Consider the following 16162-nt stretch of genomic DNA (forward strand, 5'->3'; position numbering starts at 1 on the left):
GATTTTCCAGTTCTCTTTACTTTCTATCATAATTTTAGTAATTGATAAATCTGTTGTGATATGTAAATAATTACTGATTATAGAGCGAGATTTTAGCGAGATTTTTTGGAGACGTGGTGGATTTTTTCAGAACTAACGTTCACCAACGCCGAGGGTTAACCTAAAGCCTGCCTCAATCATACACCGAAAAAAATGATATGCTGTTTTAGCATCTAGGATGTAAAAAATGTGTCTATTGATCCCAAGATGCTACCTTTACTGCCCTCGCAGTTGACTTTACATCCTGTGAATGCAAATTCAATTGCGTGGGCAATCAAGGCAGCATCTCAGGATCACTAGACACATTTTTGACATCCCAGGTGCTAAAACAGCATACCATTTTTTTCAGTGTAATGCAAAGCAAATGGGACCTCCTAAGAAGCTGTTTCAGAAACGACCGTGAATATACAACCCTTACTCCACCCACTGTGCGACGGAGAAGGAAAACAATTAAGTCGTCTTAGTGAGACTGCAACCGCCTTCCGAGGCCAATTACCGGGCGGATGAATATTTTACTCCGGATCCGAGGCAGGCATTGAGCAGGAACTAAGCGAGTAATTTGGCACAACTCGCGCCCCGCTCCCGGACCTGATGTATCCTTAATATTTCACGAGCAGCGGGCACCTTTCAAACCATACCCCCTCCCCCCGAAAAAATGTCACAGTTCTCACGCCTGAATTGAATGACGCCGAAATGATTCGCACGGTGCTCCCACTCCATGACCGTCAAAAGTTCCGGGATTCCTTTTAGATCTCTTGGAAAATTCCGAGAAAGTTCTGGAAAATTCAAAAGATCCGGAACATTTAAGGGATTTCAAAAGTTCCGGCAAAAATACAAAAAAATCTCAAAAGTTCCGGGATTCCTTTTAGATTTTTTTGAAAAATTCCGAGAAAGTCCGGAAAATTCAAAAGATCCGGAACATTTAAGGAATTTCAAAAGTTCCGAGAAAAATTCAGGAAAATCTCAAAAGTCCCGGCATTCGGAACTAGTTCCGGGATTCCTTTTAGATTTTTTGAAAACTTCCGAGAAAGTTCCGGAAAATTCAAAAGATCCGGAACATTTAAGGAATTTCAAAAGTTCCGGCGAAAATACAAGAAAATCTCAAAAGTTCCGGAATTCGGAACTAGTTCCGGAATTCGGAACTAGTTCCGGGAAATGAGGGCCCTGGATTCGTGGTTTCAGGACATTCCGTCATCGAGTTTTTGTCCGCGAACTTGTTTTGTCCAGTAGTTTACGTCCACGCGTAAAATAAGAGTTGTGTTGAAAGAAACTATACAAAAATGAATATAAAAGGGTAAAAAACCAAAAGATAAAAGAAATAATTAAAGTACTGTGGGGATCATTAAATTTGACACGAAAGCACCTTCATATTTACAAAACACATTTTATATTTCCCTTTAATAAATTTTTTTTCCATCACTTTAAAAGAGTACAATCCATGCAGAATGTGCAGAAATTTCAAAATCATGAGCTGAAAAACGCCGACTCTGCGATTTTAAATATTAGAGCCGAACACAGAGCGGAGCGGCGTGCAACCGGCACGAAACGCGCACTAACGCCTTTAAACCTAAGGGAACACTTCACGCATTGCGCAATGCTTGAAGTATCCCCTTAGGTTTGTAGGCGTCAATGCGCGTTAGGAGTTGGCCAGCCGCCCGCTACGCCGCAGCGTGCCACGGCGCTTCAAGCAACTATTTCACAACAGAAGTGTTGCATAGTATCAAACGAAATTGAAGGCGCTCCAACATTATAAGAATGATATGCATCCTTCATTCAAGAGTACGGAGCTTTCCTCGCAAAATAAATCAATTTTGTGAAGAATAAGCCCCTGAATTCCAATTTTTCAGCATCAAAAATTCAATTTGAACTTCCTCTCTGCCATAAGGCTCCATGCAATTTTGAAACTTTAAACACGTATTTCTTGAAATAGAAAACACTGCACTTATGTGCTTTATCCTCCAAGCCCCTCATACAATTTACTTTCTGGTGAGTAATGCAAGTTGAGATCGCGAGATTAAAGGCGGTAAAATGACGATAACTTTCGGTTACGCATTAAATCCGAAATCCGTATCAGAGAGACTCCGGAATGAGTATGCCGCGAGGGTGCAAAAAACCGACGAGTAGAGAAAAAGTTTCCCTCGGAGAGGGTACGAGCGAAAGGGGAGAGTGGAAAACTTTCAGATATTTCCGCCTTTTTCTTCCTCCAGCTTTTAAGGACGTAAGGAGGCAAGGATTTTCAAAACTTTTGACTTAATTGAATTATGTCCGCGACTAAAAATACAAGTTCATCCGGACGACACAGCTTTCCCCTGAAATCTAATTTAGCAGCTCCGGCGCGATATAGTTCGATAGCTTCGTTTCCCATCGTTCGCACCGATAACGTCATGAAAAAATATTTTCTCACTAGGGGGCTACGCCCCCTGGCCGCTACGCGGCCCAACCCCCTGAAGGCGCTCCGCGCCATCAATGGGCCGCTTCGCGGCCCTATTTTTACCCTCCTATCAGTGTTAGTTTTATGTTTCCCCTAAAAAATTACGATATGAGGTATACTTTAATTTTAAACTTTACTTAAAATTACTTTAAAATTAAAAGGACGCGTTTTGGAATGACTGCTTGATGAAATATTGCGGTAAAACAATGAACAATGATAGTCGCAGGTAATATTTAAGATTTCATGTGTCGGGGATCGAACCCCTACCGAGTTCAAAGTAGACGCTTTCGACGTCTTAGACGACTCAGCCACCGCTCAACGTGACGTTCATATCGCGAATCTTGTGTAAATAAGTGTAGAGCTGATGCGCAGGCTGCACAGCTACTGCGCAACCTCCTCGACCACTGCGCATCCTCCCGCGCATAGCGGTAGCAGTACCGGAGCATTCTGTAAACTCACTCTCTTTTATAACGTGATTTTAAAGAAACCTGGGTCTTATTTCCAAAATCTGAGTACAGCGGGCTCATCTAGGGCCTATTACCTGTCGATTCACGCAAAATTCATGGAAATCGGCCCGGTAGAACGCTCAAACGAACTATGACAAAAAGTATAAATTTACATTGTTTAAATGGGAGAATTCGCAACTTTACCACGTAATATAAAAAAACCTGGGCCATACTTTGAAAATCTTAAAAGAGTTGGCTTATCTAGAGACAATTGCCCATCGATAGCCGCAAAAATCATGAAAATCGGCCCGGTAGAACGCTGGAACTAAGCGTCACCAGTTTCGCAAAATTAGGAGGTCTTGGAGCTTATAGTATAGAAGATGGATGAAAATCTCGACCGCCCCCCCCCCCCCCTGCACAGCACCTTTGCTAACATCAAATGGACGTATTTATGCTAAACGGAACTATGTTACACGCCATCCCTACGCACATAGTTCCTTTTAGCATAAATATGTCCAGATACGAGGGGCTTGGAGGACACAGCGCGTAAGTGCAATTTTTTCCGTTTCAAGAAATATGTTGTTTAAAGTTTCAAAATTACGTGGAGCCTAATGACAGAAAGGAAGTTTGAACTCACTTTTTGATGCTTTAAAGTTGGATTTTAGTTGTGAATTCTAGAGTACACTTTCTAACTAGTTGTAGTTGAGCTCTTAATTTTTTCAAAAACTGCACTCATGCGCCTTCTCCTCAAAGCCCCTTATTTCGACGGTGAAACTACGAGTATACTTTCGAACTAAGAGTATACTAACTAAGAGTATACTTTCGAACTAGTTGTAGTTGAGCTCTCAATTTTTTCAAAAATTGCACTTATGCGCCTTCTCCTCAAAGCCCCTTATTTTGACGGTGAAACTACGAGACCACGTATCTCGGTCTGCGACGTTGCAGACTACTTGTCACACTTTATTTATTTTTAAGTGAAAAACCACTCAAAAATGATCTCTTAAAAAGGGGGACAGCGGTCCCCTCCACAATTTCCCTTTGGTCAAAAATTGACGCAGCTTCTCCGGATAAAGGTGGTTCACCATGTAATTGACCCCAAAGAATCCGATTTTTATGGTCGACAGACCAGTGAATCGATCGACAAACCAGAGAATCTATCGACAATCCCGTGAATCGATCGACAAATATGGGAGTCGACCGACGATCCCGTGAATCGATCGACAAATATGTGAGTCGATCGAATTTTGTCGATTAAAGCGGTGTCGACGAAATCACGTCGATCGGTTCACGTTTTTATTTTTCAATTGATTCATGTCAATCGAATCGTCACCGGTTTTTTTTTATAATTTGTAGATCGATTCACGTCGATTGAATCCATACCCTCCGACCCGATCCCTAAAGTACAAGCTCCCGACACATTTCGGCTACATTATTAGTTGGCGGTGCTAGTTGGTGTTGGGGAGCGTATTCTGCCGTGCTAAGGAAGAACGCCGTATGAACCTCCAGGCGTTGCCAAATTCCCTATGATAAAACACGACTTTCCTGGTAAACTTATGAATATTTTCCTTCCAATTTTTCAGATAATTTTCCTCACAATTTCACTTGAAATTCCTGAAAATTTCAAGGAAAAATATTCATAGCGTTTCGCATAAATATACATTTTATCGAAGGAGATTTGGCAACTCTCGGATGTGCATACGGTGTTCTTCCTTAGCTCGGCAGTATTGAGCTCCTTGAAGGCGATGAGGCGGCGGGTGATTATTCTCAAGGCGGTGGCGCAGACGGAGCGGGGGGGGGGGGTGGACGAGGCCCTCAAAAACTCCGACGGTGGATAAGCAGCTCTCAGCTGTTGAGTTTATTGCGGGATGCACCCAAGCCGGTGGGTAGCGGGGTCCGCGGCTCCAAATGAGAGCAATAAACTAACTACTCATCCTTGCAAATCCTCATTAATTTCCGCCTGATTTATTCCGCCAGCGCGGGTCGCCGCGATGCCGGCTCTCCTCGTGACCTTTCGCCCCTTTTACTGGTGCAGGGTTTCGTTCGGATATAGAATCTGTATGGAGAGAGCGCGGACGTGTTGGAAATTTTGAGGTTAGGTTAAGGAGCTTTTAGGCCTTGTCCACACGAACGCGGTTCGCGGAACTCAGTTCGAGGAACTTGTTCCCGGAACAAGTTTTTTGCTGAGCTGAAACTTATTCCTCCAAAACCCCGGAATTTCCCCCGTGCTCCGAGCTTCTAAATATGTTTCTTTTGATGTGAATTTGCTTGTTTATGTTTTTCACGTCCTTTACATATGATCTTGACATTCATTTTTGTTACTTTTGCGGTCATAATAATCTATTATTTTGCAATAATTGTATAGTTTTATTGAAGTTCCGGTTCCAGTTCGGACGAACCCGTGTGGACAGCATGCCTCGTTTCAAGGAATAAGTTCCGGGAACTGAGCAAGTTCGAGGAATAAGTTCCGCGAACTGCGCTCGTGTGGACAAGGCCTTAGGGCCCGGAGGTGCAGCCAAAGACATAAAGACGGAGTGCTCGTATCTAAGAGCACGGGGAAGAAGTGAAGCCATTCTAGCGATGTGAATCCAAGCGCCGGAAACGATTTGATTTGAACTTGTCCTCTTCTTTTTTCCATATTTCTTCTTCGAATCTCATTTTAAATGCCTAAAACGAACAGATAAATGAAGTTGGGATTGTGAATTTTATGAAAAACCTATTTTGGCTTGGCAACAAGTAGGAATCTTACAGAAATCTCAGATTAAGTTGCTGTGGATCCATGCACGCGAAACGAAATTTGATTTGAATTGGTCCTCTTGATTTTTCCACATTTCTTCTTTTAATCTCGTTATATTTGCCTAAAACGAACAAATAAATAATGTTGGGATTTTGAATTTTTATAATAAACCTTTTTTGGCTTGGTAACAAGGAGGAATCTTACAGGAATCTCAGATAAAGTTAGTTTTTCTGCTGCTCTAACCAATAGGAGAGGTGGCTTCATTTTCTTATTCTAGCGCTCCGTCTTTATGTCTTTGGGGGCAGCCAAACAATGTATTAGAATTATCCTAAATGAGTTATTATTACAATGCTGACGAGATAGCGAAGAGAGCAGTAAGTGTCAAATTTTCGAAATCGAGTTTCCTTCAAAATTCGTCTAGTCTCTTTTTAATAAAAGCACTGAAACAGCTAAAACAGCAAAATTTTAAAATTTAAGAAAATAATTTGGAAATAAAAAGACCCTGGAGCAACACAGCTGAAGATAGGAGAGACGTAATCAAGCTTCGTTTTTAAACTTTTTCCCGAATCTAAGTGACACCATATTAGCAGCATAGAGCGGAGCTACGCCTCACGCCATAGCGCCTTCAATTTTGCAGATACAACGCGGACATCCACCAAGTACGAATAGTTGTATCTCTGCGCCGTCATCAACGAGCGTACTTTTCCTTGACGTAATGCCGTGTTGTGTTGGCTCCGCTTGTCTTATCTGCGGTGATAGCGAAGAGAGGCAGTAAATGTCAAATTTTCGGAATCGAGTTTCCTTCAAAATTCTTCTAAACTCTTCAAGATGAAATCACTTAAGTATATCTAAAGTAGTAAAATTCATCTTAATTGTATCAAAACGAGACATACGATAAAGCCTTTAGTGCGCAAAAAATGACGTAGTTTCTGGCAAGACAACAGTAAGTGGCAATATTTCTCCAGAGAGCCAATGAAAACAGTGATTTCAAATAAAGTATGCCGCTAGCCTTGCATGAAACTGAAAAATGTCCTTTTTATGTAATTGAAATAAAATCAGTCGATTTCTAATCATCCAAACGATATCTAGCAGTCTTTCAATCGATTAGTGGCAATTTGACAAAGAAAGGAGGCCGCTTTCAATAAAATTTTCCCGTCAGAAGCTTCTTAGCCCGTTGTCTCAAAACTTCATTTATGCACTTACTGCTCTCTTCCCTATCACGGCAGTATAGGGAGAGCACGGGCGTGTTAGAAATTTTGAGGTTAAGTCAAGGAGCTGTTCGGGCCCCAAAAAGGCAGTCAACCAATGAATCCGAATTATCCTGGGTGAGTTATGTTTACAGTAGATCTGTTGCAAGCAAGAGATATAGCCAACTGAATACACTACTTAAGAGTAAATTACCTCGAAAATCACGTTGCGCATATGAAAAAAGTCTAAAATCCACTCCTTGGCGCGAAATTTACGTTGTTTGTTACAAACTTTTTCATTTACCGTGTATGTAGACAGTTTTTCTTGGTACCCGGCAGTCAGGTTTGCCCGAAGATGTACTTAATCTAAATAAACGAACAATCTTGCAAACGGTTATAAACTCTCCTGGCGGAAGATTTCAATTTATTAAAAGCTGCTGTTTTTGCAAAATAAAGAAAGAAAAAGGAAGCAAATTAAATCATACAATAGAATAAGTTGGTTAATCATTTGTTTGCTTTGGATATTTCTTTCTTACTCATCTGTCTGTGCAAACCTTGTAAACTATACTACGCAGATTGTGCGCTAAGGAGCGGATTCCAGACTTTTTTGATGTTCCCAGCATGATTTTCGAGTGAATTTACCTCTACACAATATATTCAGTTGGCTGTATTTCTCGCATGCAACAGACCCATTGTTACGACCCGTCTTTTGTGAAACACGCATTTGACCTAGTCTTCCATTAATTAACTCCTTTTTGAAGAAGAGCCATTTATGAACATTCTTGGCCATCCTGGTTTGATATTAGAATCTAAAGATTGGCAGTGATACTTTTTGTGTTTGAAGATTGGCTGCCTTTGAAAATATTTATGTTCTTGCAGGGCTGGATTCACCTACTTGCTACCAACGGGTCGCCTGTATTTTGCCGCCCCTTCTCATTCGTTTTGAAACATCGATACAAACCATCAAGTGAACGTGTCGATGGAGGAGGGGTGCATAAGACGCGTTTACTCGTGTTGGGCACATTTTTTTGTGAAAGCCTTGTCAACACTAGCAAAAGTTCACAGATTTTTGCGCGAAAATTAAGTTCTGTATACCTATGTTAGTGCGAACGAGGTCTTTCATTTATAAGAAAAGAACGAAAAAATTATGAAAGAATAAACATGAATGTGGTTTAATGATTTTAATTTCCGCCACCTCGCCAACCGCACTGTGTGTGTTTGGCGCAATGCGCGAAGTATCCCTACAGTCTTGTAGGCGCCATGCGTTTCACGCCGATCGCTTGCTGACCACATTACGTTTGACGCAATGCGTGAAGTATTCACAGAGTCTTGTAGGCGCTAATATGTGTTCCATGCTAACCGACGCGCAGGGGGCTTCTCCTTTCTATCTCAAGTCCGCGTCATCATTGCTCTCTGCTCCGCGCCGCTCAAGGCCAAATTGCGTGTTTGGTTTCTCTCTCAACTAGACTAATGAAAAGCGCTGTCTCTTGTATCACCGAAAGACCAACAAATTAGAAATTACTTTACTTTAACTCTCAGTAAATGAGAGATTTTCTCGTTTGTAATTTTTTTTCCTGAATCAGATTTTTCTCTTAATACCTACATTTGAAAAAATTACAACGTTTGCCGCTCCTATGCCGCCATGTGCCGCGGCCCATGTGGCCACCCCCCAAATCAGGCCCTGTGTTCTTGTGTTACTTTTGGTTAATATAGGATGTGAAACATAAACCAACACAAGTTTTGTATTGATTTTGATACAGTTTTCAGTAAATTTAGCTCAGAAAACGAAAAAGGGACTGGGAAAATGCATTTCTCTGATTGTGACGTTGGTATTTACCACTCTTTTTTAATCAAATTTCGTCAAGGAAACTAGCTGGAGTTTTCTCTTGAAATTGTCGACCGAAGGCTAGGGTTATTCCGTGTTTTACTTCCCGTGCTACCCAACTTTTGTATTGAAATTTCTCTCTGTGTACTGAACAGTGGCGTGAATTGCGATACATCGATTGTTATGCCATTTAAACCCCTGGTAAAGAATCGATTATTAAGGTGTTCGCTACGAACACCCTGTTTATCGATACTTTTCCTCAGGTTTAAATGGCATAACAATCGATATATCGCAAAGCACGCCGCGATACTGGTACTTGAATGTGGGAGTTTCGCAGTCGATAAGATATCTGATCACAAACCTCAAGGTCTGATTGAGTCTAAATAGAACAAAAATTTGAAAAAAAAGAAAATCATAATAACAAGGTGGAGAAAAAGTGCTTGGTCCACACCATTTCGCGGGGAAATCAAAGCCAAGCAGTTCCAAAAATTATATTCAGACATTTTTTTTCTCTCATTTAAAATCATGATATAAATGAATATTGCTGTGATGAAGCTCCGATGGAATAAACCGTTTAATATCGCAGAAAATATTACAACGCTTTTTTTTCTTTTTTTCCCTCTTTTTTGTCGGAGATCTGTCACGGAAGAGGAAAAAAATAAAGCGGAAAAACTGTGTATTACATAATGACTCCTTTGATTTATTCAAAGTTACAAAGTTGAGGGTCGAGGGGAAAAGCGCCGGAATAATGCATCAAGCTGCTCTGATCGCCTAATTTCACTCTCACTCTCGAACCGGGAACAGCTCTTTTTTTTTTCAATTTCGTATTCTGAACTCATCAATCCACTACCCGAGAGAACGATCGTAATGACCTCCAAGCGTCGGTCTAGCCCAGTGGCGCACGGTGGATCAAGTCAATAGGAGAGGTCGGACAAAATTTGGAAAATTTAAACGCTTATAACTCCGTTTCTACAAAATTTTGAGGTTCTAAAAGTTGTTTCATTGGGTTTCTCGTGCAATTTTCTTCTCGAAGCACCCCTTGAAATTTAAAATACGACGAAATAAACATGAAAATTTGTAGTTTTAGTCAAAAATTTCATGTTCGACCTCTCCCATCGACTCGATCCACTGTGCAGCGTGGCGTGCTTTGCGATGTATCGACCGATCTGTCATTTAAACCGATGGAAAAGAGTCGATTAATAGGGTGTTCGCATCGAACACCTTAAAAATCGATTCTTCACCACAGCTTCAAACGGGGAAATATCGAAGATGAATCTTTTTTTTTTTTAACAAAAGGTATTTTTTTTTTTATATTTAACATGGTGGAGCTACAATTTGACAGAATTGCAGCCAAAAGCCTATGTGTTTACATTCCTATTCAATATTAAATGTATGATAAATGAATCGTCGGACTCCATAAAATGGCGTGCTTTGCGATGTATCGACTGATCTGCCATTTAAACCTATGGAAAAGAGTCGATAGATAGGGTGTTCATATCAAACACCTTAAAAATCGATTCTTTACCACAGCTTCAAACGGGGAGATATCGATAATCGATCGTTTTTTTTTTTTTAACAAAAGGTATTTTTTTGATATTTCATATGGTGGAACTACAATTTGACAGAATTGCAGCCGAATGCCTATGTGTTTACATTCCTATTCGATATTAAATTTATGATAAATGAATCGTCGGACTCCATAAAATGTTAATTCATTTGCGTTTAATTTATAATGTTCTTTCTGTTCATAGTATCTGCGTCACCGTTGTTGTTTTAAACGTTCATTTCCGGTCTCCTCAGACGCACAAAATGGCGCCTTGGGTCAAAAGAGTATTTATACACATATTGCCAAGGCTTCTCGTCATGCGGAGGCCGCAAAACCCCGAAGGGGTACCCAAGTAAGTACAAATTATTGCATGTGATTAAAACTTAACTGCATGTGACGCGGCCAGGAGAAAAGAGACTTAAGAGGGATGATAAAACAAATTCAAACAAGTTGGTTTTTGCAATCGCTAGCGATAGCAATATTCGTCATGGGAACTTTTGCTTCTGGGATATGAAAATGTTAAGGTACAGTTCGTTTGTAGTATCTTCAGAATTGAAGGGGCTATGTAATTTTGTGTCGACATCTCTTTTTTAACATTTTTAATTTTTTTTCTTTGCATACAAGAAAGCTGTTATTTACCAATTATTTATTTCCGTTGGATTATGTATGGTTTTCGGAAGTTAACGCATTTAACTTTCAGTTCCGTTTTTTCGGCGTAAAGTATTATTTTTACTCTACGCATATTCCCGAATACGCATCATAAGTGACCTATGTGCTTCCGAAGTTGCCATTTTTTTCATTCAAATAGATGTAACTGAAATGTTAGATGTGTACTACCTATACTACTTTCATGTCATTGCTTTATTTATTTATTTATTTATTTACTTTTTGAGTAGGTATAAATTGTTATTTTTTGCTGAATTTTGGAGAAAATATTGCTTCAAGAACGTGGAATGTAAATTAATTTTATTGAAAAAAGAAAATACCATCATTAATTTGGGCGAACAGAGAAAATATACATCAATATTTGGGTCAACATCTCCTTGATTATATAAAGGATGAATATATTAGTATTTCTGTATCAAAAAACTTAGCTTTTGTCTTCAGAGATACAATGATTCTAGTCCCAGTCAATTTGTTTTATTGAAAAAACAAAAAAAACAAAAAATAAATAAAAAAAAAACAACTGAAATGTTAGACATACTATTTTCATGTCTTTCTATTTGTATCAATAGGTACTTTTCGCTTAACTTACGAACGTTGAATGCAAATTAACTTTATTGAAAAAAGGAAATAACGTCATTAATTTGGGGGAACATGTGGCTGATTATATGAAGGAGGTATATTCCAGTATTTATGTTTAACATATTAACTCACGAGAAAATTTTCGCACATTTATCATCTAGTATTAAGTATTTTTTGATGATTAGTCTAAAACATTCAATACAACCATTAAAAAGTAACACCCACCGTCGGGTATCGAACTCCCGATTGCCTAGTGCCCGCTCCTTTTCATAAAAATGTGGCGACTTAGTCAACCAGGCTATCACGGCTCCGCGGCCGAGAGCGTAAAAATAGCCTACAAAAGACTCTGACGGTGGGCGGGGCTTATCACAAGAGTTGTTTTCGACGTTTCGTAGCTCCTGAGATATGAAAGAAATGAGCTAAGCGCCTCTCTCTGTGAGACATTGTTTACCTATGCTATCATGTGTCTCAAGGTTCATCTCATCATGCATTTGCTATCGCGGCAGTAAGCTGAGGCAATATTTCTGTATTCATGGATTAAATCAATCAATCGAGTTCTGATTTTGGCTCATATATCCGTAACGAGTCCTCCAGAACAATTTTCCACCTTGTACGATGGTTATTATTTCTTTACTTCTATTTTTCGAATTTGAGGTGGGATAATGGCGGCTTCTCAAGAGCACCGAGGTAGGCGATCTTTTGCACCAACGAACAGAAAACTGATGGCGAAAAATAACCAATCAGAACCTCCCAAAAAAAAGAATTTGCCTAAAAACGGAACTTCGTGGTTCTGCGCAGATTTACCAGTCAGACACGACATCTCAAGTTGGAAAAAAACTCGAATTTTAGCAATCAACACAACTTGACGTAGAGACATGATTGGCTAAAAAATACAACGGTTTTTGATACATCGGAAAATCAACCAAAAATCGGAGACTGGGCGAAACGCTCAAGGTCGCAGAGGTATAGGGAATCCCATAGCGAAAGCAACGGAACGATTCTAATATCATGGGGAACTCCGTTCCCATGACAATAAGAATGCCGCTGCGCGTAACTATACTTCTCTATCATTTGGCATGATGAAAAGTTCATTATTTCGAAAATGAGCACTTCAAACACCTCTCGGCATTTGAGGCCGGGAAATGTCTAATGCGCCGAAAACACTTTTAAATTTTGACAGTGTGTTGGAGTTTTTTTACCAACGTGCGTTAAAAATTCAGCATAAAGCTGAAAATCTCAATACACATGGAGAAAAATAATTCATGAGTGGGACCCGAAGTTTTTGTCTTATGGATCTCTGAAGTTTTCGGATTGAGCATCTGAACACTTCAGGTCCAGCTGCTGAGGTTTAGATCACACATCTTAAACTTCAGTTCTTACATCTGAAGTACTTCGGTTTTCATATCCGAAAAACTTCGGTTCTCACATCCGAAAAACTTCGGTTCTCACACCTAAAGTACTTCAGATGTAAGAACTGAAGTTTCAGATGTGTGATCCGAACCCGACAGCTAGACCTAAAGTGTTCAGATGCTCAATCTGAAAACTTCAGAGATCCACATGACCTAAACTTCGGGTCCCACGCACGACTTTTTTTCTCCGTGCAGAGGGAAAAAGCTCGCTCGAGCACAGTTTTCCCTCGAAGAGATATGCTGTTTGGTGCAACACTAGTAAACATTGTTTCGATGTTTTCAGGATAAACTGCGGGCCCATAACGTCAACAAGGGCAACGAAAGGCAAGGAATACGAGATGTACTTTTACCCTCGCCAAACGAGCCTAGAAGATCTTGCCAAGCTGCCTAAACTGCCCAAATTCAATGATGACGGCTTCTATGACTCCAAAGAACAACATTCTTCAGGAAGGTAGGCAATCTTAAAATCAAAACTCGTCAATTATTGAGATAAATACAGAACGCACAGAACGTTTATCAATTGTATTCAAAATTATTCCGGCCGCAGTTTTGCATGGTACAACCGAGATCAAATTTTCTACTTTTGTGATAATTTAATAAGACTTCTAAACGAACAACGCCTCGATACAACTATTGCCACTCGATGGATGTCTGTGTTGCATATCCAAGAAATTGAAGGCAAACATGCGTACAAAACGCTATCATAACGGCAATTTACGATTCTTCGTTGCAGTAATTGCTTCACATTTTAACTACATTTACAATCAGAAGCTACAATTCCTGGCTTAGATAATTATTAGATACATTGCACTCGAGGCTCATATGCAAAAATCGAGATACGATCTTACGCCAGAGCAGCAAGCAGCGACTATTTCAATGTGATTAACTTCGAACAGACATTATGAGAGTTGAACACTGACTTGCCGTCAGCCATCAGTATTCTAGAAACATTTGGATCTCAATGAGAAAAGGGACTTACAGTACAGAGGGAGAAGTGAGGTTTGGAAAAGGGTTGACTTTCCTCATTGTTATTCATCGCGAGATGCTTGACACCTCAGGTGAGAGAGCGCTCCTACTTTTCCTGCATTTTATTTTATTCGACCCTGTGAAATATCGATTATTATTTGGCTGAAGAAAAGGGACTTTTTTTAAACAGTGCACTATTCCAGATTGTCATTTTATTGAGTGTTGCTGTAAAAACGCACTGGAATGAAAATTAAGGTATGGGAGCCCATGCTCGCTAAATGAGATCAAAAATTAAAATCAAATGAGTCCATAATGTTTGTCTGAGTTGGAAATGTCTTGAAAATTTCAAAACTTCATAGAGATAGTGCGTCTCAACGATGAAACTTCCAAACCACGTATCTTAACTGAAGTGATTACATATCTCCACTCTTTTCCTCTTCTTTTTAAATGACTCAAGATGATTGCCTGAAATTTTCACAGAATATTTTTCTCATAGAGAGGAAAAATCTTTGAATGTTTCAAGATTTGCCGTTAAGTTGTTTTATATTAAAATAATTTAGAATGATAGGATATCTGCAATGTTGCAAATCGCGATTTGAGAGTTTAACCGTCGGCTTAGGCCCTTATATCAAAGACAAGAACTCACTCAAACTCACTTGACCCCATAAGTGCAGGCAGATCTCAATTTCAGTAGGCAGCCCTTATTTTTTTGGAAGGCAAGTTGTGTCAAAAAACGTAACTTAAAACTATAAAGAAATAAAATGAAAAATTAAGAAAAGATTATATCGGTAAAGCAAGGTGGTGAAATGGTGTTGGGTCCACACCATTTTGGAGGAAAAACAAAGCCAAAAAGTTCCAAAATTTCAATCAGAGTGAAAAAAAATCGAGCTCTAATAATTTTTTCACTCTAATTAAAATTTGTGTAATTTTCCTGGCTTTCTTTTTCCTCCGAAATGGTGTGGACCCAGCACCATTTCACCACCTTTTTGAGGCCATTTCTCAGTTTTTCCTCCTCTCGTTTACTGGTAAAATAAGTGAATACAATTGAAAAAGATTTATGAAGAAACGTGCAGCGCTAACTTTCTAAGTAGGTTGGCTACCCTATTGTAGGGAGCCAAGGTCCGATTCGATGGAAGCATTTCGGGGCAACTCACGGTGCACCCTTGAAAATTTAGCGCAATGCTCCTTCATTCTTACCCGGCTGCAACACGCGCGACAGTTGGCCGAGCTTCTGCCCATGTTCCCGACCTCGCGTCAAGATTGATGTCGCTAAACGCGGCCAAGAGCTATCGCAGTGTTGTCAAACTGGTATCGAAAATTGAAATTTTTGGCTTAAATCCGTTCTTCTAAGTTAAGTTTTATTATAATTTTGAAGTTTATTTTCTGGCTCGTCACTACAAAGAAGGTGCGTTGTACAAAAAAATAAAAATAAAAAATAAAAAGAAAAAAGAAAAAAAAATTGATAAGTTTTAGCCACACAGAAAACAAATGAGTTTGCTGATTCAACAATTTTCCAGTTTAAAAAAGTGTCCGAAATGTTTGAATGTAGATTTTACAATAAGAAAACGCTAATTTAAGCACCTCCGTGGTTGAATTGGCTTTCCACTGTATTGTAAAATGTACATTTGAAGCGTGTCTGAGTCCACACCATTTCCTGGGGAAAACCAAGTCAAGAAATTAAAAAAAAATTTCATTCGGAGTCAAAAATTCTGACTATAATTGACAAATTTTTGGAATTTCTTGGCTTTGTTTTCCCCACGAAATGGTGTGGACCCAGCACCACTTTTCCACCTTGTTTCTTACACTTGACGTTGTGTTTGATTCTGTGATACAAATATTTCAACTCCTGTGTGTTGCACAGTATTAATCATTATCGAAGGCGTTTTATTGCCCTGACGGACTACACGCAATGACGCAATGCCACAAGGCCCGGCAGCAAAACGACGCTAAATTGAGTCTCACGCATAATTTTGGGTTCGATGCTATGATACAAATATTTCAAATCTTGTGTGTTGCAAAGTATCAAGCGCAATTGAAGGCGGTTTTTTGCTCTGCCATGATATGAATGATACAACGCCCCATTGCGTTTATCGATTCAAGATATTGATTTAGCTGGCATTAATTACGATAACACCACCTATGACATGCAATGTATGTCTCTAGGAGTTTTTTGGCCCATTCAGGAACCCATTTCTTGAAGATTATGATGAGGATACGACGTGCAGCATTTTTATGTTTAAGAAAAATGTATAAACGAAACATCTGAGCAAAGTCCAATTTTGAGAATTCACTTAGTGATATTTAGGGAATCATGCAGATAAAATGACACAATTA

General features: G+C 39.5%; 1 protein-coding gene across 2 annotated transcripts in view; it reads left to right on the forward strand.

Annotated features, from left to right (window-relative positions):
* Positions 1-16162, forward strand: part of nAChRalpha4 (nicotinic acetylcholine receptor alpha4) — a 389540-nt gene that overhangs the window by 365272 nt on the left and 8106 nt on the right. For both annotated transcript variants that reach the window (XM_019041336.2, XM_019041335.2), the window contains exons 9-10: positions 10414-10560; positions 13146-13313. In XM_019041336.2, the coding sequence (XP_018896881.2) occupies positions 10414-10560; positions 13146-13313 (315 nt within the window). The remainder of the gene's footprint in view (positions 1-10413; positions 10561-13145; positions 13314-16162) is intronic.

This window comes from Bemisia tabaci, chromosome 9 (genome assembly GCF_918797505.1).
Source record: "Bemisia tabaci chromosome 9, PGI_BMITA_v3".
NCBI lineage: Eukaryota > Metazoa > Arthropoda > Insecta > Hemiptera > Aleyrodidae > Bemisia > Bemisia tabaci.